Below are 23,254 nucleotides of genomic sequence, written 5' to 3'. Positions count from 1 at the left end.
TGACAAAGTAGCTAGAGGAGAGGCTTTTGAATGTTTTTGCCACAAAGAAATGATAAATGCATGAGGCGTTGACCCATTAACTACCCTAACTTGATTATTATACAACATATATGTATCAAAACATCAGATGGTACTCTATAAGTGTGTATAATTGCAATGTATCACTTAAAACAAAATTGGGGGGCTGGCTGGCTTACTTGGGCGAGCGTGGTGCTGGTAACACCAAGGTCACAGGTTTGAATCCCCATACTGGCCAGCTGCCAAAAAAAATATTTTTATTTTAAATTGGAACAGTATAACCTAAAAAAAAAGATTGAACGAATGATTGTTGACATGGAGGAGTGGGCTAGGAGCTGATGGATTAGAAGCTGGCAGCAGAATCCTAAACCATAGGTTTGAGAGTTTATTTCAGGAGCAAGGTCAAGGCCCAAATATCAGCACCTCAGTGAAATCCTCCCCTGCAGACCAGGTCAGGGCACCTGGCTGTGCTCACTCAGGCCTAAGCTTCTCCTTATCAGCAAATATTACAGTTGGAATGACATTCAACAGATATTCATAGCACGCCAAATCTGTGCAGGCTCTGTTCTAAGCCTTTTACGTGTATTATCTCATTTAATTCTCTCTAAGGATAGGGGCTTTTCTTATCCCCATTAAATAGGGAAACTGAGGCCCAGAGAGGTTAAGTAACTTGTCCGGGGTCACACAGCTAGGAATTAGAAGAAGTGAGACTGACCCTATGCAGATTGGTTCCAGAGCCTGGTTCCCAAACAACTACACTCCACTGTCTCTCAATCAACAGTTTAAGTAGGAGGCAGTGGTAGGCAGGACCAGGATGGGGGCTGTGGAGAAGTAGCCATATTCTGGATGTGTTTGGATGGCAGAACTAACAGAATTTGCAGATGAAATACAATGTGGAGTATAAGGGACAGAATAAGAGAGGAATGGAGGATGATCCCAAGGCTTAGGGCCTGAGCAACTGGAAAGAATAACTGAGACAAGGAAGGCTTAAAAAGGAGCAGGTTTGGGGGGAAAATCAGGAGTTGAGTTTTCAACATGTAACTTTAAAATATCTACTAAATGTCCACATGGAGACATAGAGCAGTTACATGTGCAATTCTGAAGTTTAAGAGAAAGTTTCAGGTTGGAGATACATAACTGGAAGTTGTTTCTGAGTGGCGGTTAAAGCCACAAGTGGATCAGGCCTGTGCCAGTGTCCATGGCCCTTGTTGGAATTAGTGAGCGCTTGGCTGGCTGCCTGACCATCCCCTATCCCTAAAGCTAGGAGATGAGGATGTGGTGGATGGCTCAGCCTTCTACACCAAGAGCAGCTACCAGCCACATGGCCGCTGGGCAGAACGAGCTGACCAAGAGCCCCTCAAGACCATCCTGGATGCTCAGGACTTGGATTGCTACTTTACTCCCATGAAGCCCAAGAGTCTGGAGAACTCCATTCTGGATACAGTGGAGCCACAGAGCCTGGTGGGCTTGCTGAGCGAGGTATGTGCTGTCCATTCCAGCAAGGCCTGCAGCCCCTACACCATGACTGCCCACCCAGGACTTGGGGCCTCAGTGCTCAGTTTTGAACATAGGCCTGACTGTCCCACTCCAGGGCTAAGAGAGGATTACGTGAGATGGTGGAGGGCAGGAGGGTGAGCCCTGGGCCTAGTGCACAACAAGACTTCCCAGGGCAGACAGGGAGTCTTTGGCAAGTGGGTCACTTGGGGGTTAAGAATGGGGGGCATTCAAATAGATAGGGCACTGGCTCTATCCCTTCCTGGCTGTGTGACATAAAGTAAGAGGCTTGCCTCTCTGGGCTTTGGTTTTCCAAAAAATGGTCATAATGATCTCTGACTCACGGGGCTTTTACAGAAATTCAGTGCTAAGAACAGTGCCTGGGTCCATAGAGGTGCCCAAGCAACTTCAGCTCTTACTCTATTTTCCAAACAAAATTCTTTTTTCTTCTATTACATAATTGTTGTTCTTTATTGTGGTATAATATACATACAACAATATGCACAGATCTTTGGCATACAGCTTGATGAATTACCTGTGTAATTCATATGTATCCACCACTGCAATCAAAATATAGAGTATTTCTACCTCTTGGAAGACCCTGTTGTGCCCCTCCTGGGCAATACCCCCCATCCAAGGTGACCAGTATTCTGATCTCTCACCATGGATTGGTTGGCTTGTTCTTGAACTTCATATAAAATAGACTCTTCGAGGGTTGAGCCTCATCATTTTTGGATTCATACCTATTCCTTATGCGTAACGGAACCGAGACTGCAGGGGGGTCGTAGAATGAGCTCATGGTGAGCAGAGCACTTGGCACAGGCCCAGGTGTCCAACAGTGGGGGCTACAGGCATTGTTCCTATTATGCCATTGTTGGCCTAGCTCCTAGCGGCTTGTGAGGGGCCTGGATGCCTCAGCTGCTTCAGAATGGCCGTGCTCTCTTCACGCCATAGTCGGAGAGTCCCCAGGAGGATGGCTGTGGGTATCCCTCCTTCCTACCCCTACAGAGGGATTCTTCTGAGGCTGGCAAGCTTGTCATCTGCTCACTGGAGGCGGAAGTGACAGTCACAGGGACAGACAGGTGGGTGGCCCTTGCACACCAAAGAGAGCCTTAGCTGGAGAGAAACCTCAGCTGATAGGCACACGCTGGAAGAACTGCTTTCTGCTCTCCCAGTGGGCTTGTGGGAATGGGGATGCATGAGGCCTGGATAGGCAGGAGCCCAGTCCTGCAGCCTCAGCTGCAGCCTTGGTTTCCCTGGTTCCAGGTGGAGGGCAGAGGGTTCCTGAGGGAAAGAAGGGAGCGTCTGGAGGAGGCAGGAGAGGCAGAAGTATTGCCCCCAATAGGGAGCAGGCTTTGGGTGCCTGGGGGTTCTGGGTCAGAGTTCACTCATCAAAGTTACTATTCCCTCACCCCACCCCCATTGGCATCACAGCAAGTACTGTGAGAAGGAAGCAGACGGAGGGCCTGAAGACCAGCATGGTGACCCCTACCTCAGGGTTTCCTCCATCAGCTCGAAGGATCAGAGCCCTCCTGAGGGTGAGTGAGGGACCCTGTGAGAGTCTGTTCATTCAGCTAGGCCCCTTTCTGGGCCTCGAAGGTGACCTTGACCCAGTCCTCCTGAAGCTCACTCTGTCACAGAAGACAGACATGGTCCCTGCCATTACCTGAGGATTCTGGAGCCCACTGCCCACCATCTGAAAGCCCAGCTCTGCCACCTTCTTGATGTATAACTTCACTGGGCCACAAGAATGGGGGTGGGGTGGGGCAGAGGATGTTATCATTTCCATCTCCGGATAAGGAAACTGGAGCCCAGGGAAGCTGAGCCACTTGCCTGCTCAACTTGGAAGGGGCCCCAGCTGTGGGCTCCTGACCCCATGCTCTGCTTCTTCAGACTCAGGGGAGTCAGAGGCTGACTTGGAGAGCAGCTTCACCACCATTCATTCCCCCTCTCCGCGGCCTAACCTAGACCCTCGGTTTGCCATGACAATGCTGCACACACCAGGTAAGCAGAGGCCAGACACATGGGGAAGGGCAATGCCTGGGCCTGGCTAAGGGATGGTCACAGTCTGTAACCACTGGCCCCACATCAGCTCTGGACTTGGCACTCACTAAGCCTCAGTTTCTTCACCTGGTGGACAGGGAGGTTTCCTTTTCAGCCCATTGGCAACAGGGCGTGTGATGGGCGAGTCCAGCTTTCTCCATTGTTAAGTGGCGTCTCCCGTGACTCCTGGTGTTGATGGCTTTCTCTTCTCCTCCCCTCCCTCCCCCATCGCCTCTCTGCAGGACGCCCAGGCACCACAGAAGGAGAGTTGTCTCGGCCCGAAGGTCCAGGCATGTGCAGTGGCTCCCTGCCACAGACCCCTGAGCAGGAGAAGTTCCTCCGCCACCACTTTGAGACACTAACCGACGCCCACCCTGAAGGTAGGGCCCTGCCCTCCTCTGAACCCTGCCTGGGCTGTTCATCCAGTGCTGGGCACAGTGTGGGTGTCTCTGGAGCAGAGCTTCCCCTGGCAGAGTGGGGGTGGGGAAGGTAAGTGGGAGAGCATACCTTTTCTCTTAAGGACTGAGCTGCACAGTTCTTCCTCTCCCTGCTCCATCCACTCCAGACTTGTTTGTGTCGTGACTCTTGATGGGGGCTTCTAGGGATCACCTGCTAGTCTGTGGGTCTGCCTGAGTCCCGGGCTGGTTGTCTGGAGGGATTCTGAGGGCCCCTTTGCCATCTTCCCCTAGAGCTCTTCCGTGGGTCCCTGAGAGATGTGAAGGTCTCTGAGGGTGAGGACGACTTCTTCAATCCCCGGCTGAGCATCTCAGCCCAGTTCCTCTCACGCCTCCAGGAGACACCCAGGTAGAAGCTAGTAAAGCACCACCCCACATTCCCACTCTCTGTAGGCCCCCATCCCCATGGTTGTGTCCCTCAGGCACCCCAAGAAGGAAGGCTGAGTGAGTGTCCCTCTCCCACCTGGTTTCCTCCCAACAGGTTCACCCACGCCTCCCCTCCCCGGCTGTCCCCACACCTTGTGAAGTCTCCGGAGGTCAAGCCCACCACAGACCGAGGGAGAAGCCAGCCCAGAGCTGAGCCCCTGAGAGCAGGTACTGGCTACTCCTCCCCAGACAGGACCAACGTGAGTATTGGGGCTGCCTCCTTCAGGGCATAGGGTTGGGAGCCAGGAGGCCTTCTCCTCACCTCAGAGCTGTACTTGCAGGTACTCTCTTGGGGGAAGGCTGAGGAGCCCCTCGAGACCCTAGAGGCCTGGTGCCCGCTGAGTGAGTACCCCAACCCCAAATGAACAGCCCTGGGTTTCTCAGCAGGTGGCCCTGGGTTCCCAGCTGAACTATGGACAGTGTTCATTGAGACGCTGCAGCCCCTTGAGGCAGGGCTCTGCCCATCTGCTCTGTGGCTGGGCTGTGAGAGTGAACCATCTGCTTCCTTTGCAGCCTCCGGTCTGTCAAGCCTGGCACTCTGTGTCCCTTCCTCCTCAGTGCTGCCCACAGACAGGAAGCCTCCAATGCCCACATCCATACCTGACCCAGGCCTGGCTCAGGGTATCCGGGCCCCCTCCATCTGTTCTTACATGGAGGCCACTGCCAGCTCCTGTGCCAAGATGTCACGCAGCATCTCCCTTGGGAACAGTGAGAGCTCTGTCATGGTTGAGCAGACCAGGCCCCTCCACAGGCCCTCATCTGTGGGGGAGCTAGCCTCCCTGGGCCAGGAGCTCCAGACCATCACCACCACAGTGGCACCCAATTCTGGCAGTGAAGGCCAAAAGCCTGCCCTGCCCTCCTGGGGCAACCATGAGGCCCGGGCCAGCCTGAGACTGACCCTGTCAAGTGTCTGTGACGGGCTCCTGCTGCCCCCATCCCCACTAGAACCGCCCACCACGTGTGTCTGGTCCCAGGAGCCTGTGGACACCCAGCCTGATGTCATGGTCACAGCAGGCAGCTTCCCAACCCCCAGCCCCATGGACATGAGCGCCCTGAAGCACCACTACTCTGCCTTTCTTCCAAGGCTCCTAACCCTTAGGCCCCTCAACCCTCCTGCCCACCCCAACAGCCCCCAGCTCCCAGAGGCCAGGCCTGGGGTCCCTGATAGCACTGCCTCCCTCCTGGAGCCTAACTCTGGTGAGTACCACTCTTGGGACAAGGGACTATCCCCTAAGCTCATCCCATGTGCTAGCTGGTTCAGCTCCAAAGATGGGCACTTGATCTGGCCACAGGGACTGTGCTATTCATTAATTCCTTCATTTACTTAAACACTTAATGAGCACTTTTGTACATGTTAGGCTTTGTTCTAGGCACTAGGGACATGGGGCATGGTGCTAGGCAAGACTTCAGGGAATTGACATCTTAGTTGGGGGAGATGCTCAGACCAAATCTCTAAAGAAAGTGTCAAATGTCTTAGGAAGTGATATGTGCTAAGGAGAGAAATAAGAGGGGACGGTTAGGGAGTGAGAAGCAGGGGCAGTGCAGTTTTAAACAGGATGATGAAAAACAGCTTCAGGGAGAAGGTTGCATTTGAGCAGAGACCTGCAGTGGGGAGGGAAGGGAACCTTGGGGCTTGAGGGAAGTGCTCCAGACAGAGGGACAACAGAATCAGCCCAGCCACCCTGGCCTCTCTCAGATGAGCTAAAATGTAGAGGTGTCTTGCTCCTTCCCTCCTCTCTACCCCCAGATGCATTCAGTCTGATTCAGGGCAGCCCTGGACACTGGGGGGAGCCCAGGGTGCCAGCCAAGGTCCTGCCCCCAGCTCCCCTTGAGCTGAGCAGTGTGAGGAACGTCTTGCACAGGCTGCAGACTGCCTTCCAAGAAGCCCTTGACCTTTACTACATGGTAAGCTGAGCCCCAGGGTTGGGGGGAAAGGTTGAGGAGGATCCCTGGGACTGCCTGGCTTGGGTGGCCCCTGACAAGGTTGCCATTTCTTACAGTTGGTCTCCAGCAACCAGGTGAGCGCCCAGCAGGAGCAGGCACGGACTGAGCTGGCCTCCACTTTTCTTTGGATCCACAGCCAGTTGGAGGCCAAGGACTGGCTGGTTGGGACCAAGGTGGGCCCAGCCCAGCCCCTGCCCAGCCCAGATCACCCTTCCCCCCCTATACTGTGCCCCCTGGCCAGCCCAGACTTGCATGCCCTGCTGGAACACTACTCAGAGTTGCTGGTGCAGGCCGTGAGGAAGAAGGCGCGGGGGGACTGAGGGCCAGCAGCGCCCCCCCACCCTCCACCACAGCCCTGCTACATTTTAAGAAATAAGTATTTTAAGCAAATAAACAGCTTGGGGGAATATTTCCTGTTGCCTGTCCTGGCTCATCCACCAAACCCTTTTCAGGTGGATGCAGGGAGGGAGGGCGAAGGGCAGTGCTCAGGTGAACTGAGTCCCAGGGGGACCTGGATTTGCTCCAATGCCAGGTCCTGTTCCATGATTCTGTCATTGCAGAACGTGGGATCAACATTCCCAAGAACATTGGGAACTGCAGTAATGATGACCCCATGGCCTGGCCTCCCACATCACCTATCTATCCCCAGTCCATTAAGCTGCTGCAGGGGGGTCATGTGTGGTTCTTGCCCAGTGGGGCCTCACTGTGCCCCAAGGAGGGGCCAGCCCTTCCTCTCCGCCCCCTGCTGGTGTCTGAGAGCCCACTGAAACTGCTGTGATCACCATGTGCCTGACCTTTCCCACCAGTACCTGTGTTGCTACATCACTGGCTCATGGCCCTTGGGCCAGGCCCACATAGGATTACAAGGCCCAGGCTGCTGTTGTCCACATCTGCAGCAAAAGAAACTGAGGACAGATAAACAGGCTCACCTGTGGACAATCCCAGCAGCAGGCCCAGGCCACTGAGCCAGGCACAGCCACTGAGACCAGTAACTTCTTCCTTGCCAGAAGGGCTGGGTCTAGCTTCAATATCCTGCAAGCTCTCAGCATGGTACCAGCTCCCCCAGGTAGCAGACATCTAGTCACATGGTGTGTCTGCTAAAAAGGCCACTCGTGACCACAAACACCTGCAGTGTCCCAAATGCCTATCAAAAGGAAACTTGTGGCCTGTGAGTTCTTCTATGCTCCGTTTAGTTGTCATGGCCCACCAGAAACAGGCTTGGAGAGATCCAGTTTCTTGCCCACGGTCCCAGAGCTGAAACTCAAACCCAAGTTTGCCTGGTGGCACAGCTGGACCCTTTAACATAAGGACATGGCCCTCTGCTGCCATAACATGTGGCACACATCAAGACCAATCATGCAGTTATTCAAACAACCCTTCCTAGTCCCCAGGTGCCTGTTGCTGTTCTACACATTAGGGTTAGAGTGAGGAACAGTCAGGCAAGGTGTTTGCCTTCATGTCACTCACCTTCTGAAGAGTGAAACAGACAGGAATTAGAACTATATCTGTATATGGGCTGAGCCTGTGGCGCACTCGGGAGAGTGCGGCGCTGGGAGTGCTGCAGCGCTCCCGCCGCGGGTTCGGATCCTATATAGGGATGGATGACCGGTGCACTCACAGCGCTCACTGGCTGAGCGTGATGCAGCTGGTCTCAAAAAGGACAAAAAAAAAAAAAAAAAACTATATCTGTATAATTGTAAGTAGGCTAGGGAGATTGACTTTGTTGGTGGAAGGGTCAGAGAATGCCTTGCTGAGGTGACATTTGAGATGAGGTTTGATAGAGGACTTCTCAGGAACATCAAGCACATAGAACAGCCAGTGCAAAGGCCCTGTGGGGGAGTATGTGTAAGGAATAGCAGCAAAGCCAGGACGGCTGGGATAGCATGAGTGAGGGGAGAGGGCCTTGTTGCTTCATGATAAGTTTAAGTCCAAGAAACATTCATAACACCATATTCTTTTCCTAAGTAAAATCCCTGCTCTTGGTGTTTGGAGAGATGTCCGATATTGTTTATTTCTCAAGGCTCCATCTCACTACGTCAGGGAGCCCAGGTGGCCCAGAACTTGTTGGCAGGCTTGACCCCACAAGCTCCCTGCAGGCCCACAGACCACCCTGGCATGACTCGAGATGCACCTGCCTAATTCGGCTGAGGTCCTCTAAGATCCCTGAGGCAAGGTTTGGTGTCCAGCCCCACTGGACACCCAGGAGACCACCTTGGGCCTCTCTGTTCCTTATGGAATTACCCCTCCTGTATCGTAAATCCTTCAATGTCAAGTAGCAAACACCTGGCTTATGGGGACCCAAGCTGTAAGGACATTTGTTACTCTGGATTATGTCATCGTAGACCTGGCCTCTTCCTCTCCTGCTCTGTCACCCCCTGTGAGTCAGTTTTACCCTCCAGCTTAGGACCTTCCAGTTTCAGTGTGGCTGCTATAACACCCAGCAGTATATCCTCAGCCAACCAGGAGCAAAGGCAGGAAGCAGGGCAGCCACCAGATAGCAGGAAAGAAGCACAAATTCTTCCAAAAGGTCTCACCTTCAGATCAGTCTGAGGCAACAGGAGTGGAGATCGATTTGCTTGGACCATCTCCTGTTCTGGGCATGCTGCTACTCAAACAAGATTGGGTTCTCTCAATAAGAAAGGAGGGTGGGCTGGTAATTAGAAAGGAGCCAGCATGTCTGCCACTCCCCTCTTCCAAATGCCAAGCTCTGCAGCTCAGGAAGGATCAGGCTTTCTTCTTGGACAAACCACCTGGATAAGAAACTACTGCTGGATATGATATGTGTGCATGCGGTTTATGAACCCACAGGTTCCCAACAGGAAGATGACGACAAGCTAATGTGGGATATTCCAAAGAGAGTTTAACAAAGGGACCATTTGCAAAGGAGCAGGCAAGGACTAGAGAAACCACTAGGGCTGGTACAGTACCCCAGGACTGGTACCAGAGGGGAGATGTTATCACCCCCTAGGCCACAGGGCACAAAGGGATGGAACGAGAACCCAGAAGAGCAAATTTTGGAGAGAAGGCTGTCCTGAGGGAAGCTGTGTCCATGGCAAACTCACAGGAAAGAGTTGGAGGGACCAACACCCAGACTGTACTTCCCTCCCACTATCCTGCGCGGCACCCCATTGTCCAAATCCCACTGGAAACCAGAGGACATGGAAGTCCAGGTGATGCAGCCCACCCAGTCGGCCTCCCAGGACATGGAGCAGGTGGAACAGGACAGAAGAGGGCCTGGGGGCAAATGATGCCTGGCACCAGCTATCTTCCCTAATGTGTTTTCAGCAACACAGGAACCACTTGCCCCAAGAGACATGGAGGTGGGCATAGAACACTGGGTGCCTGAGAAGAAGCAAAAAATAGTTCTCCCCAACCCATCTGCCAGCTCATCCTTCACTGCAACTTGCCCCCCTACACTCTGCATCTGTCTTTAGCCATCCAGTAGCAGTAACCAGCAGGACAGCTCCTAGGTGCTGAGCTGCCAGACATGTGTGCCAGACACACCAAACATGGCCACATGAAATCCAACATTTGTGAGATGGAGACACCACTTTGATCCCCATTTAACAGGTGGCCCAACTGAGGCCCAGATGCTTGCCCTGACCACCTTACCCCTCAAGTCTTCCTAATCACCTCCATTTATGTGTCTACTGTATGCCACACCCCATGCTAAGCATTCTCTCCATATGATCTACATGGATCTTCATCACAAACCAGGGATAGACAGACTCTTTAATCCCATTTTCCAGATGAAGAAACTGAGGCTTAGTGAGAAGTGACTTGCCCCAGTTTCTGCAGAGATAAAGTGGCAAAGCTTGGCTAGCAGACCCTGAGCACTGCCTCCTTTGCTTTCCCAAATGAATTAGCAGAACTGACTCTCAGGGAATGTGAAGAAATGAAGAAATAATCCTTCTCTCACCACCACGCCTTTGTAAAGACTGTTCCCTTTGCCTGGAACAACTTTCCCTTTCACCTGAAGCCTCTTCTTTCAGGGCTTACATCCAGGAAGCCATCCCTCAGCCCCCAGGCTGGATCAAGAGCCTCTTCTGGGTCCCTAGGGCCCCAAGGTTTTCCTCGTCATGGTGTGGAGCACTCTGCCTGTGCTTCCTCTTCATGGTCTTGATCATTCTGGTCTGTCACTGGTGTGACTCCCCCATGGACTTAAGTGTTCATTTTCAGGGCTGACTGGTTAGCTCAGTTGGTTAGAGTGTGGTGTTATAACACCAAGGTCAAGAGTTTGGATTCCTGTACTGGTCAGCCACCCAAAAAAAAAAAGTTCATTTTCACTGTTGAGCTAGGCCTGGCCTATAGTTGGAGCTTACAAGATCGTTGGATAAATAAATGAGAGAAAGTAATTGCATAGGGAGTGTTCAAAATCCCTATCTCCTAACAAGTTAGACAATGACCAATCTAGAAAAGAGTGCTGGGGTAGGGTCCTGGGAGGCCCTGGCTATGTCAGGTACCCCATTTAGTTTCTTGACTGTGAGAGAGGAGGACAGTGGTATCCCAGGCATTCACTAAGGGCTGGACTATTAAACCATTAATTGTTAACAACTGTTACACCTGAACTCAGCCCTGGGCATTTGAAAAGAGGTGGAGCCTCCTGTCTGAGGGTGCATAGCCTGGGTCCTTACTTTGCTCTGCCGTCCTCCCTGCACCCTCTGGAGCAGGGCAATCACAGCTACCCCCTTCCCCTGCTTCCTCAGACAGCTGCTGTGATTTGAATAACCAAGTAGGCTGTTGGGTGTCCGGTGGTGACTGATTTGCCTGGCAAACAATCCTTCAAGTCCTTTACTGTGCTGTTACTATGGGGAGACACTCTGGGCCATATTTTTTCTCCCCATCCCCAAGAGCTGTCTAGGCCCATCTACCTTGGCTTGACCCTCCTTGGGAGTCTTAGTGCTTGTCTGCCCCGGAGGCTGGAGAGTCCCCTCAGGTACCTGGCACAGGAGAAGGGGAATGAATGGCAGGCCCCAGGACAGAGGTAACCAGAGCTGGCTAAATCTGCTCCCTGGGCCTATCAGGAAATTTGCATGAAGAGAATGAGGCTCCTCCACAGCTTCCCCCTCCCTTCCCACCTGGGATAGGTGTCCTGGGGCTGAGGTCTGACAACAGGTGGAGGAGACAGCCTGTGCGAGTGGAGCCATCGTGGTGATGCCCCGTGCCTTCCTGGTCAGGAGTCGGCGCCCGCAGCCACCCAACTGGGGCCACCTGCCTGACCAGCTCCGGGGAGACGCCTACATCCCAGGTGGGCCCCTCATTGGGTCTGGAGGTAAGAGGCAGGGGTGACAGAAAGCATCACCGTCTGGCTTCTCTCCTCAGACTGCAGCAGCCTAGGGGGGCCACCAGTATGCCGGTCTCCTGGCCTCAGGGACTCTTCTTGGGCAGCGGTGAGTCTGAAGCAGGCCCACAGAACCAGCTCTGTTTCATCCCTTCCTGCTCTCAGCCTTGACCGAAGTTGATTGCCCCTTCCTCCCCAGGCCCATTTGCCCATGCCCACCTTAGGACTTTTCCACCTGTTCTCTCTTTTTGCAATGCCTCTCCTTTCCTAGTAGAGACCTCACTGTTAGGTCTCATCCCGAGAACAATATTCTCAGGTGGGCAGCCGCAGTCCCTGTCCCCAGGGATCTCTCTGTCCACTGGGGCAAAACAGGATTTAAGCCAAAAAGTGGGTGTTGATTTGCTTTATGTTAGAACACCAAACAGGGTAAGAGGCGCAGTATGAGGCATGAGGAGTATTGGAGCCTCTCAGAATATTTCAACGGTGCATGCATTGGAATAAGGAAAGCAATAGCTGGAATGTAAATGTGCTTGAGATTATTTCAGTGTTTACTGAGAACCAGGCACTGTTCTAGGCACTGGTTATTTGGCAGGAGTAAGATAAAAATTCACACCTTTATGGCACTTATATTCTGGTGGAGGCTGAGGGTATAGACAATAAAATTAGAAAAGTATATATATCATTGGAAGATGGTACTCGCTATGGAGAAATATAAAGGGCCATGGGGGATGATGAGGGAAAGCCTTGGAGAGAGGGTGGCACGTACATACACACTAATCAGTTGCTTCCTAGGCTAGGCTAGGCCTCCTAGTCCCCCTTAGCTCTGGGCACTTGTAAATACTTGTTTGCAGAGTAACAAAGGGTGGGCAGTGTATAGCTGGAGGGCTAACTCCTGCATCCCTCTGGCAGCCCGCACAGGACACCCTGGCCTCGGCTCCTAGGGGCCCTGGGACACTTGGCTGCCCGCTCTGTCCCAAGGCCTTCCCGTTGCAGCGCATGCTGACACGGCACCTCAAGTGCCACAGCCCAGCACGCCGCCACGTGTGCCGCTGTTGTGGCAAGGGCTTTCATGATGCTTTCGATCTCAAGCGTCATATGAGGACTCACACTGGTAAGCAGTGGCAGGGATGGGGAGGGGCTGTGGGGCCCCAGGCCAGGATGGAACAAAATGAAGGAAGGTGCCCAGGTTGTGGACTTTGCAGTGTTTGTCTATGTGGGGCAGGGATGCAGCCAATAGGAGACTTGGGACAGGTGCACCTCAGACCCCAGCAGGTGGGTATAGGTGGCATCAAGTTAGGGACCAGCTGAGGGGTAGAGAGTGAAGATGGGTACTGGTTACAGCATTCAGGTACCAGATTGAAGGGTGCAAGGGAACGCCTCCTTCCCTGTCCCCCAGGGGAAGGAACATTCCGGTGAGGAAGGGTAAGGACACAAGTGTCTGGCCCAAGTTTGCACTGGGTGGGGATAGCAGATCGGGGTCACAGGCAGATGAGTCTGATGAGCTTGGAATAGCGATGGGAAAATCTCAACATTGAAGGGCAAGGTGAGAGTTTTTAGTCTGGAGGTCATTGCCCTCTTTGTCCTGCCCCCCACGCCCCATCTGTGCAGGAATCCGGCCTTTCCGCTGCGGAGCTTGCGGGAAAGCATTTACGCAGCGCTGCTCCCTTGAAGCACATCTTGCTAAGGTGCATGGGCAGCCAGCCAGCTACGCTTACCGTGAGCGCCGCGAGAAGCTGCATGTGTGCGAGGACTGCGGCTTCACTAGCTCGAGGCCCGACGCCTATGCACAGCACCGGGCCCTGCACCGCGCTGCGTGAGACTGTGTACAGGCATACTGTCCATGGGGCAAATAAACACAGGAAACTGGCGCACTGAACGTGGCATTTATTAAACACGAGGGATGGGGGAGTCACTCAGTCCAGCGATGGCCGCAGTGTGGGGCCGTGCATACGTAGTACAGGCGCATGGCGTCCTGGCAGAAAGAACTCATGGTTAGGAAGGATATGGATGGAATCTTCCACCCAGCAGGGCCTCATCCCCAAAGAACAGACAGGAGAACTTTTCCAGTTGGTAAGGATCCGGCTGAGAATTCCGAGAAAGGCAGGGTCACCCCAGTATTGGTATCCCCGCCCCCAGAGAGGCCCAAGATCCAGATTCCCAGGAAGCAGTCGTGCCACTCACCTCAGCCCGGGCACTGTGTGACTGAAAGAACACCGCCTCCTTGTGGCCGCACCTGAGGGGATGGCTCAGTCACTCAGAGCTTGACATACCCGCCTCCTCCCTTTTGGAGACAAGCCACTCCCCCTCCCCAATACCAGCTGCGCGCTCACTTCTGGCACGGGTGGTCCTCGGTCCGAGGCAAGGTGGGGTCCTGGGACACATCAGCGATGATCTGGGTCAGTTCGCTGCGGGGGTGGAGATGAATAATTACGCTCAGACCGGGCCTCCCGAGCCAACACCCCCATCCCCAAAATCCGGTCCAGCCACTCACTCCACTTCGTGCGTGATTTTGTTGACGTAGATGCAGCTGTTGTCGGCTTCCTGCTGGTAATCACAATTACGGCACTACGAGAGGGAGGGTGTGGTGGGAAGGGGATCATGGAGAGATCCTCGATAGTACTGGAAGGGAAGGCAGGGTGTTCCCCGAAGGGGATGACTACGGGATGGAGTGTTGAGGTTAGTCGCCTCGGGGACGGACAAGACAGGAGAGTCTGGTTCACTCGGGGGATGGTCAGGAGGCAAGACCAGGACACGTCGGTGGAGAACAGAGTACGGGTCCCATGGGGCAGGGCGGGGCCACGCTGGGAATGGGTGGACCGGTCGGGGAAGACTGGGGGCCCGGCGGGCTCGCGCTCACCGCGTAGAGTAGAATTCGGTTCTCCTTGTCTTCCTTGGGGTACAGCATGTTGTTACTGCAGGGAGGGGGAGGCCAGAGATCAGTCCTGGGGCTATTCCTTGCTTCCCTTTCACACCTGTTTCCCTGGCCTCACCATTCCTGGCAGAATCGAATACCCACGAAGCCCGGCTCATAGGTCCCGTCTGGTTCCATAGCGACGCACTGCCCACCAAACCTTCCGCGCTTGCTCTGCCGCGCTACAGGTCGCGGGAAGGGTCTGGCCTAGTTGCTTCGCCAAAAGAGGGGCGGAGCCACGCACATGTACTGGCTGGCCGTGGCCTTGTGCTCGGCTCTCACCGCGCTGAGGTGTGCCGGACTACTTGCTTCAGTTGTTTGGTATCCTAGGATAATTGCTTCCGACTCCTAGGCCTCGCTTTCCCAATTTACAGAATAGCATGCATCTGATACAAGAGCCAGGAAAACGATGCACAACGTAACCCGTAAATCTCTGAGCGTAAATGGAAGAACCCACTGCTCTTTGCTTGGCTGAGGGCCAGTGCACATGCGCGAGCTTCCCCTTTCGCAGAAGGAGCCAATTTTGGCCAGTCCTTCTCTCGGCTTCAGCCTCTTCTCGTCCTGGCTGTTTTCCGTGCCGCTATTGGGAGAACTGTGAACCATGGAAGACCTCTCAGGATTGGCTGTGCCGGACCCAAGTACACGGGAGAGCTGGCGGTGGAGCAGAGACGGCGGCGATTGGCGGATCCTCCTTGCGGAAGAGCGTGGATTGGTCCGTTCCGGGAGCAGGAGGAGGGGCTGACACCCCAGTAGCGGCAGCGGCGCCTGCGGAGCCAGTGTGAGGCGGCTGAACCCGGCTGCGGGCCCCGGCAGGGCGCGGCGGGATGGAGGTGGCGGGGGTGTCGGCGCCCACGGTGACCGTTTTCATCAGCAGCTCCCTGAACAGCTTCCGCTCTGAGAAGCGGTACAGTCGCGGCCTCACCATCGCTGAGTTCAAGGTGTGGCTGTGGGGGCGGGGCCCGGAGAGGCGGGGCAAAGAAGAAATGGGGGGCTTCCCGAGCGGGGGGAGGGGCCAAAGAGCGAGAGGGCGGAGTCGGAGATGATGCCAGGTTGCAGAGTCTGGGGATCTGGGGGGCGGGGGGGTGACTTAGGCAGGGCCGGGCCGGAGAAAAGTCAGAGGGCGGGGCGAGAGCAGAGGGGATGGGGCCCGGTGGGTCTTGAATGGTGGGTCTTTTTGGAGGATCAGGGATGGATGATGGTTATTGATACAAGAGGCGGGGCCTCAGGGCAGAGAGCGGGGCCACTGGCAACCCGCCTGCTCACCCTGCCTCTCCCCACAGTGTAAACTGGAGCTGGTGGTGGGCAGCCCTGCCTCCTGCATGGAACTGGAGCTGTATGGAGTTGACGACAAGTTCTATAGCAAACTGGATCAGGAGGATGCACTGCTGGGCTCGTACCCTGTAGATGACGGCTGCCGCATCCACGTGAGGCCTCCCTACCTGGGACCCCCCCACCCCCATTTATTTATTTATTCAATAAATACTTGTGCCTTGCTCTATGGAATAGCCAGGATAGGCCCTACCCTCATGAACTCCGTAGTCCAGCATGGTGAGAAACCCATCACTAGACAGCGACAGCCCAGAGTGGTGTGTACTGGGGTCGGGAAAGCTACGGAGAAAGAAGGCACCCAGAAGAGGTGCCTGACTTCCCCTCAAAGTATCTGAACGGGCTTCCTGGAGGAAGGCATGTCCGAACTGAGACCTGAAGGATGAGGAGAGGGCAGCCTAGGAGAAGAGGTGGGAAGGGCATGCCAGGTGGAGGGAAGAGTACACAGAGGCCTAGAATGTGAGGTGGGTCAGGGTGAGTGATGAGGCTGGACAGATTGGGAGAAGCCAGAACACAAAGGACCTCTGTGCATCGGTTCACTTTGTCCTTTCTGTTCTCATCCCTCCCGCCACACACTTCACTCAGTCTGCACCAGCCATATTGCTTCTTAGACATCCCAGGTGAGCTCCACCTCAGGGCCTTTGCATGTACTATATCTCCTACCTGAATGGTTCTTTTAATATGTCCTCATAGCTCACCCCTTCCTTCCAGTCTGTACTTAAAATGTCACCTTCCAAGTGAAGCCTTCGCCAGCATCAGTATAAAATTTTACCTCATCCCTTTCCTCATTTTTGCTTTTAGATTTTTGTCTCTAGCTCTTATCACCCCCTGACGTACTCTGGATTTTTCTTGTTGGTCTGGTTTATTGTCTGGTAGAAATGTTCCTCACTCTAGTTCATATTTGTGTCCCTAGCACCTGAAACAATGCCTGGCACAGAAAGGATACTCAGTGAATCATTGTTGAATGATGAGTTAACGCTGTAAAATAAGACTGGGAAGGTGGTATAATTATTGCCATTTTGCAGCAGAGAAAATTTAGCTTCAGGATGAAATTTACTTTCTTAAGGATGAACTGTCACTAGAATTTTGACCTTGGTCTGCATGACTCCAGAAGTCAGTGTGCCTATTCTCTTTTTCTCTCTCTCATTTATTCAATTCTTGCTCATTGAATGTCTGTGTTGTGCCAGGGATATAGTTGTGAGCCATGTCTGAGAAAATCCCTGTTTTAGTTTGGTCCAGTGTGTTAGGTAGATGTTAGCTAAATGATCACAGGACCAAATATGAAGGATCAGTGGAGACAAAGTCCCTGCAGGAGGAGATCATGGAGCTGGGAGACCCTATACTGGGTATCTGACCCATCAGTGAGGTCAGGAGGAGCGGACTTCCTGGAGGAGGTGCTGCCTGAGCAGAGACCAGACAAATAGGAAGAGTTAGCGGAAGAGGGGAAAGTATGCTCCAGGAGGAGGGCACAGCATGGGCAAACACTCGAAGATGGGTGGGAGGGTGGTGGGTAACAAGGGACAGCAGAGAGGTGGGTCAGGGTGAGTGATGAGGCAGAAGGAAGTGGAAGCTGAGAGGGGGACTCTGAGCCAGGAGGGCCCTAGTCTGACTCAGGTGTTCGCAGGCTCCCTCTGGTTATGTGTGGGGAACAGACTGGAGGACAGGAGGAATAGGAAGACCAGGGAGGAGACTGCTGGAATAGTCCAGACGAGGTGATGAGGCCTGGACCATGGTAGGTATGGGTCAGGACTCTGTGCTGGGTCCACAGGACTGAGACTTTGAGATGACCTGGGCAACCTCAGCCTAGGGATGCAGGCGGATCCGGTGTGGGCAGTGGCATCCTCGAACAGGAGGGCTTCATACCTGGGTGATTCACGTACCAGACAGGCCTCTGACTTCCCAGACCATTCAAGGAAGGTGTCCCAGAGGTGGAGCCTCTGAATTTTTTCTAAAATTCTTTTTCTGTTTATAAATATCACCCATATTCATTGATTAAAATAACAGAACTTCAAATTTATAAAAATTCTTAGTGATCTTTGACCCCGAGGTAAGAGCCATTTCTATTTTGCCATGTTAACACAGTGGTTCAGGCCAAATACGTCGGTATTGTCCTTGACCCATCTTTCCTTCTCACCCACATTCAATCTGTCACAAACCCCGTCTGCTCCATCTACAAAATCTATCCAGAATCTAAACTCTTCTACCCCCTCCACTGTCCCTGCCCTGGCCCAGCCTCCATCCTCTCATGCCTGGACATCCCAGCTGCCTCCTCCCTGGTTTGCTCCTGTTCCTGTCCCCACAGTCTGCTTCCACCTGCAGCCAGGGGGAGCCTGTGAACACCTGAGTCACGTCAGGGCCCTCCTGGCTCAGAGCCCTGCCCTGGCTGCACCTTACTTCTACTAAAAACCAGTCTACAATGATCCGTTATGTCTACCTCTCTTCTTTGACTTACTCCACCTCACCTATGCTAGCCTCTCTGCTGTTCCTTCAAAAGGCTAAAGACGTTTGTACCTCTGGCCCTTTGCACCTGCTGTTCCTTTTCGTCCTTGGCTTAAACATCTCCTTCCTACAGCTTGCCCTGACCACCCTCCCATGCTCCTTAAGCCTCTTCTGTGTTGCATTTTTCTCCGTAGCCCTTGTCATCACTTGGTGTTGAGTACACATACCTGTTGGTTTGTTTATGGTCGGTCTCCTCCCAACAGAATGAGCACTGCTTGAGGGCAAGTGTTTGTCTATTTTTGCATGATGTCCCCAGCGTCCAGCACAGGGCCAAACTGGGCACCTTGGAGGAACTCAGTAAGCGATGAGTGAATGAATATTGGAGGTAGTGCAGGAAGAGATGCTCCGGGTCTGGAGGTTGGGACCAGTTTAGGAGGCTCTAGAAGCCCAGAGAGGTTAGATGTGCTGTGAGCAAGGCCTGAGCTCTGCCAGTTGGGTTCAGTGACTTCAAGGCCATCAGTGGTGTTGATGCCAGCATGTGCAGGACATCTGGGGGCAGAAGTAGCCTACAGGGGCTTGGATGGTCAGTGTAGATACCTACTCTTATCCTTCTGCTGGGCTCTCTCAGGAGAGGAGAGAAGGATGGGGTAAAGGTGAGGGTAGAGAATGTGTCTTTTCCCAGGTGGGGTAGACTTAAGTCTATAGAATGCTCCAGTGTGCAACTGCACCCCAGCATCCCAGGCCTCCCTGGCTGGACCCTGATCCCCACTGACCTCCCTCCCCTCACCACACAGGTCATTGACCACAGCGGTGCCCGCCTTGGGGAATATGAGGATGTATCCAAGGTGGAGAAATACACAATCTCACAAGAAGCCTACGAGCAGAGGCAAGGTATGGGGCACATGGGGTTGGATGGGGGCATGTGGGGGCCAGAGGTGGGTGGAGGTGGGGGACAGGCAGGATAGATGGGGCTGTTGCAAGGAAGTTGGTGGCATGGGCAGTAGGGGCAGAGGGCTTGGGAGGATAGAGGGTGAGTTGTATGTGGGAAGTTGGGGGCATGGGAGAGCAGCCAGGACAGATGGGGCATGGGGTGTGAATGGGGGCTGGGAGGTGTGAGGGGGTGTGAGCAGGCAGAGGGGGGCCTGGGAAGGTGGAGGGGTGGGGAGTCAGGTATGGGGGGAGTGGCCAGAGTGAGATGGAGGCAGGGGATAGGGCAGAACGTGGTAGAATATGGGGCAGACAGGGCAGCATGGCAGTCAGTGCAGGCATCTGGTGACAGATCAGAATGTGTGGTGGCAAAGATGAGGAGGCTTTCAGGGGCCGTATGAAGGCAAATGTGAGACTGAAGGAACACACGAGAAGATGGGGTCATGTGAATGACTGGAGGCAGCCAGCATCCCTTTAGTTTCTGGATTGTGGGGAGACCCCAGGAGTCCTGAGGACAGGCTGAGGCTGTGATGGGACATGGGGGGCTTGGGTGACAGCCCTTTGGCATCTAGAACAGAAGAGTTTGTCCCCTTGTGGCTGGAAGGTTATCTCATTAGTCCAGAGGCCCAGCCCCAGAGACCATGTCTGACCCAGTCCCCCCACCCCCACAGACTCAGTTCGCTCCTTCCTGAAGCGCAGCAAGCTAGGCCGATACAACGAAGAGGAGCGGGCACAGCAGGAGGCCAAGGCCACCCAGCGCCTCACGGAGGAGAAGGCCCAGGCCAGTGCCATCTCTGTGGGCAGCCGTTGTGAGGTGCGGGTGCCTGGGCAATACCCTCGCCGGGGCACCATCATGTATGTAGGTATGTGCTCCACAGGATCCCTGGGTGCCAAGGCTGAGGGACACCAGCCATTCATCCAGCAGGGTCTGTGAGACCTTATGCTCTGTCCTGAGGTAGGCAGTGCTGGGAGCTGAGCCCTCACGAGATCCCATACAGTAGGGGAGACAGAACCATCAGCTGACAGTGACAGCTTGGAGTGTTGGAGTGCTCGTGAAGGGAAGTGGAAAGCAGAGGCAGCGCAATCTGGCAGGGTGAACAGGACTGTGACAGTGGAAGCACAGGACACAGTAGTCCAGCTGTGATGGGAAACAGGCAGAGGGCAGGGATGAGCGAAGCTTAGGGGGCTGTGAGAGCCCAGAGCAAGTGCCGGCCTTGAGGGCGGGCCTGGGGTGGGAGCATCTGAAGGAAAGGGAGCAGCAAGCCAGGTGAAAAGTGGGGAAGAGTGTTCCACCCGGGGGCGCTAGTGAGCTGAACAAGCCTTGTGTGAGGTAGAGGTCAGCCTGGCTAGTGGGCAGTGAGGGAGAGGTAAGAAGTAAAGTTGGGGGCATGGGCAGGGTTGGGCCACACCGGGCCTTGGAGACAATGGAGAGCCATGTGGATTTTCTTTTCAAATGACAACTTTATTGGGATATTATTGATGTGCCACACAGCTCACCCATTTCAAATGTACAATTCATTAGCTTTTGGCATGTTCACAGAATTTTGGCACCGTCACCACAATCAATTTTAGAACATTTTCATCACCACAAAAAGAAACCCTATGACCATTAGCAGCCACTCAGCATTTCTGAAAACCCAGCTCCCCTAGCTCTAGGCAACCACTAATCTACATTCTGTCTCTGTAGATTTGCCTCTGTGTGATATGATTTGCGTCTATCTGATATGATTTGCCTCTATATGGTATGATTTGCCTCTATATGATATGATTGATATTTCATATCAATGGGATCGTAGACTATGTGGTCTTTTGTGACTGGCTGCTGTCACTTAGCATAATGTTTTCAAGGTTCATCCATGTCGTACATGTATCCTACTTCATTATTGACAAATAATTCTGCATTGTATGGGTGTACCACATTTTATTTACTCATTCATCAGTTCACCGACATTTGCATCGTTTCCACATTGTGACTATTATGAATAATGCTGCTATGAATGTTCTTTTACAAGTTTTTTTGTGGACGTATGTTTTCATTTCTCTATACCTAGGAGTGGAATTGATGGATCACATGGTAATTGTGTGCTTAACCTTTTGAGGAACTGCCATGCTGTTTTCTAAAGCAGCTGCACCATTTCACATTCCCACCACCAATGTACAAGGGCTCCAGTTTCTCCATATCCTCACCAACACTTACTGTCATCTGTCTTTGATTATAGTCATTCTAATAGGTGTGAAGTAGAAATCACTTTAGTTTTGATTTGCATTCCTTTGATGGCTAATGATGTTGAGCATCTTTCCATGTGCTTACTGGCCATTTGTATATATCTTCTTTGGAGAAATGTTTATTCAGATCCTTTCCCCATTTTTTAATTGAGTTGTCTTTTTGTTGTTGTGTATTGGTTTGCTAGGACTGCCCTAACAAAGTGTCACACATTGGGTGGCTTATACAACAGACACTCATTTCTCACAGTTCTGGAGGCTGGAAGTCCAAGATCAAACTGTCAACAGATTTGGTTTATTCTGAGGCCTCTCTCTCTTTGGCAAAGCAGCAGTGCCATCCCTCTTAGATTTTTACAAAGACCTGTCTGTCTGGGGGTGCTGACAGAATAGGGGGACAGGGGTAGGAAGCAGGGAGATCTATGAAGGGGCTACCATATTAGTCCAGGCAGGAGATGGAGATGTCTTGGGTGTCCCCAGTGGAGGTAGCAAGGAGTGGTTTTCGCCAGGACAGGCTTTCCACTCAATGGGCAGGCATGAATCTGGGTTGTGCTGTGTCCAGAAGTTTCACTGGGATTTCTTCCCTGGGCAGGACTCACAGATTTCAAGCCTGGCTACTGGATCGGCATCCGCTATGATGAACCGTTAGGGAAAAACGATGGCAGGTAACAAGTACTCCCACTCAGGCATCTGTGCGCACCTGTGTGTGTGAATGTATATATGTGTAAGTCCATGTGTGTTGCTGGGTAAGCTTGCCCATACTGGCATCTGGAGTGGGAGCCATGTTGGGGTCCTCTGACCACTTCCTCCCCCATCATGCCCTGCAGTGTGAATGGGAAACGCTACTTTGAATGCCAGGCCAAGTACGGCGCCTTTGTCAAGCCATCATTTGTGACGGTGGGCGACTTCCCAGAGGACGACTACGGGTTGGATGAGATGTGACACCCAAGGAATCCCCCTGCTCCAGTTCGTAACCTGGCCACTCTTTGTCCTCTTTATGTGTGGCCATGGCCCTCTTTCCCAGACCCCATTTTAATTTTATTCACCTTTCCCCCGCCATTGATTTTTTTGAGACTCATGCATTAAATTTGCCAGAAACCTGGGAAGTGTTTGGAGGACTTGATGATTTGGGGAGGGGTCAAGGGAGGCTGGGTAAAAGAGGATGAAATAGAGGGCTAGGCAAAGTAGAGGTTGGGCAGGATGAGGCTTTATCCCTGAGCTCATAGCTGGAGGCCCACGAGATTGTTTTTTGTCCTTCGCTAGTTAATATAATGTTCTGCTGCTTTAACCAAGAAGCCCAAATTAATAGTGGCTTAAACAAGATGAAAGTTTATTTCTCTCATGTAAAGAAAGTCTCGTGCAGTCACTAGGAGCTAATTTGGTGACCACTCTATGTCAGGGAAGAGTCTCCATCTCTTTGTGTCTGGTTGCTCTCTCATCTCATGATTCTCACCTCACCTGCTCCAGCCACCAAGAAGGAAGGGTGGGGATACCCTTTGCCTTTAAGGAAGGTGTACTACTCAAAACTTATTCCTATTTCTTGGCCAGAATTTTGTCACATGGCCATACGTACCTGCAAAGAAGTCTGGAAAGTGTAGTCTTTATTCTATGCAGCCATGTTCCCAGACAAATATCAAGTTCTTATACTACAGAAGTAAGGCAGAAGGGATATTGAGGTCAACAAGTAGTCCTGCCACAGTCCCTGTGGGTGGTGGACCTTACCTGGTCACTTAATATTTTAAAGAAGAAAAATCAAAAGACTTTAGAAGT

At 52.9% G+C, this 23,254-nt stretch overlaps 4 protein-coding genes across 5 annotated transcripts in view; 3 read left to right on the top strand and 1 right to left on the bottom strand.

Annotated features, from left to right (window-relative positions):
* The window catches only part of WDR62 (WD repeat domain 62), a 49,363-nt gene extending 42,574 nt beyond the window's left edge, over nucleotides 1-6,789 (top strand). The window contains exons 22-32 of one of the 2 annotated variants that reach the window (XM_008575656.1): nucleotides 1,279-1,497; nucleotides 2,467-2,594; nucleotides 2,947-3,050; nucleotides 3,406-3,516; nucleotides 3,798-3,922; nucleotides 4,247-4,359; nucleotides 4,492-4,636; nucleotides 4,718-4,778; nucleotides 4,950-5,633; nucleotides 6,184-6,341; nucleotides 6,437-6,789. In XM_008575656.1, the coding sequence (XP_008573878.1) occupies nucleotides 1,279-1,497; nucleotides 2,467-2,594; nucleotides 2,947-3,050; nucleotides 3,406-3,516; nucleotides 3,798-3,922; nucleotides 4,247-4,359; nucleotides 4,492-4,636; nucleotides 4,718-4,778; nucleotides 4,950-5,633; nucleotides 6,184-6,341; nucleotides 6,437-6,700 (2,112 nt within the window). In that variant the 3' untranslated portion in view covers nucleotides 6,701-6,789. Of the gene's footprint in view, nucleotides 1-1,278; nucleotides 1,498-2,466; nucleotides 2,595-2,946; nucleotides 3,051-3,405; nucleotides 3,517-3,797; nucleotides 3,936-4,244; nucleotides 4,360-4,491; nucleotides 4,637-4,717; nucleotides 4,779-4,949; nucleotides 5,634-6,183; nucleotides 6,342-6,436 lie in introns of both variants that reach the window. The other variant, XM_008575655.1, reaches the window with a different exon arrangement.
* A 4,745-nt stretch (nucleotides 6,790-11,534) lies between these two features.
* On the top strand, nucleotides 11,535-13,617 carry OVOL3 (ovo-like zinc finger 3). Its single transcript, XM_008575653.1, is given in 4 exon segments — nucleotides 11,535-11,663; nucleotides 11,666-11,770; nucleotides 12,571-12,772; nucleotides 13,270-13,617. Coding segments are annotated over 4 exon segments (645 nt in total). The 3' UTR covers nucleotides 13,479-13,617.
* Nucleotides 13,529-15,139, bottom strand: POLR2I (polymerase (RNA) II (DNA directed) polypeptide I, 14.5kDa). The gene is made up of 6 exons (XM_008575654.1): nucleotides 14,652-15,139; nucleotides 14,519-14,573; nucleotides 14,153-14,226; nucleotides 13,992-14,066; nucleotides 13,843-13,894; nucleotides 13,529-13,633 (listed from the first exon to the last, which is right to left on the bottom strand). The coding sequence occupies exons 1-6, from the start codon at nucleotides 14,708-14,710 to the stop codon at nucleotides 13,571-13,573; spliced, it is 378 nt and encodes a 125-aa protein (XP_008573876.1). The 5' UTR covers nucleotides 14,711-15,139; the 3' UTR covers nucleotides 13,529-13,570.
* A 180-nt stretch (nucleotides 15,140-15,319) lies between these two features.
* On the top strand, nucleotides 15,320-22,592 carry TBCB (tubulin folding cofactor B). The gene is made up of 6 exons (XM_008575651.1): nucleotides 15,320-15,510; nucleotides 15,853-15,996; nucleotides 19,132-19,228; nucleotides 19,936-20,127; nucleotides 22,077-22,149; nucleotides 22,312-22,592. The coding sequence occupies exons 1-6, from the start codon at nucleotides 15,397-15,399 to the stop codon at nucleotides 22,424-22,426; spliced, it is 735 nt and encodes a 244-aa protein (XP_008573873.1). The 5' UTR covers nucleotides 15,320-15,396; the 3' UTR covers nucleotides 22,427-22,592.
* Nucleotides 22,593-23,254: the final 662 nt, after the last annotated feature.

Source organism: Galeopterus variegatus, unplaced genomic scaffold, assembly GCF_000696425.1.
Source record: "Galeopterus variegatus unplaced genomic scaffold, G_variegatus-3.0.2 Scaffold1222, whole genome shotgun sequence".
In the NCBI taxonomy this organism is placed as follows: Eukaryota; Metazoa; Chordata; class Mammalia; order Dermoptera; family Cynocephalidae; genus Galeopterus; species Galeopterus variegatus.
Note: the sequence above shows the minus strand (reverse complement) of the source record. Positions and strands in the feature narration are given on the sequence as shown.

Coding starts and splice junctions, on each gene's coding strand:
- POLR2I (XM_008575654.1), bottom strand. CDS start 14,710: ATGGAACCAGACGGGACCTATGAGCCGGGCTTCGTGGGTATTCGATTC. Junction 14,227..14,518: donor ACCGAATTCTACTCTACGCG/GTGAGCGCGAGC, acceptor TCCCTCTCGTAG/TGCCGTAATTGTGATTACCA. Junction 14,067..14,152: donor AAAATCACGCACGAAGTGGA/GTGAGTGGCTGG, acceptor CCACCCCCGCAG/CGAACTGACCCAGATCATCG.
- TBCB (XM_008575651.1), top strand. CDS start 15,397: ATGGAGGTGGCGGGGGTGTCGGCGCCCACGGTGACCGTTTTCATCAGC. Junction 19,229..19,935: donor AGCCTACGAGCAGAGGCAAG/GTATGGGGCACA, acceptor CCACCCCCACAG/ACTCAGTTCGCTCCTTCCTG. Junction 20,128..22,076: donor GGGCACCATCATGTATGTAG/GTATGTGCTCCA, acceptor TTCCCTGGGCAG/GACTCACAGATTTCAAGCCT.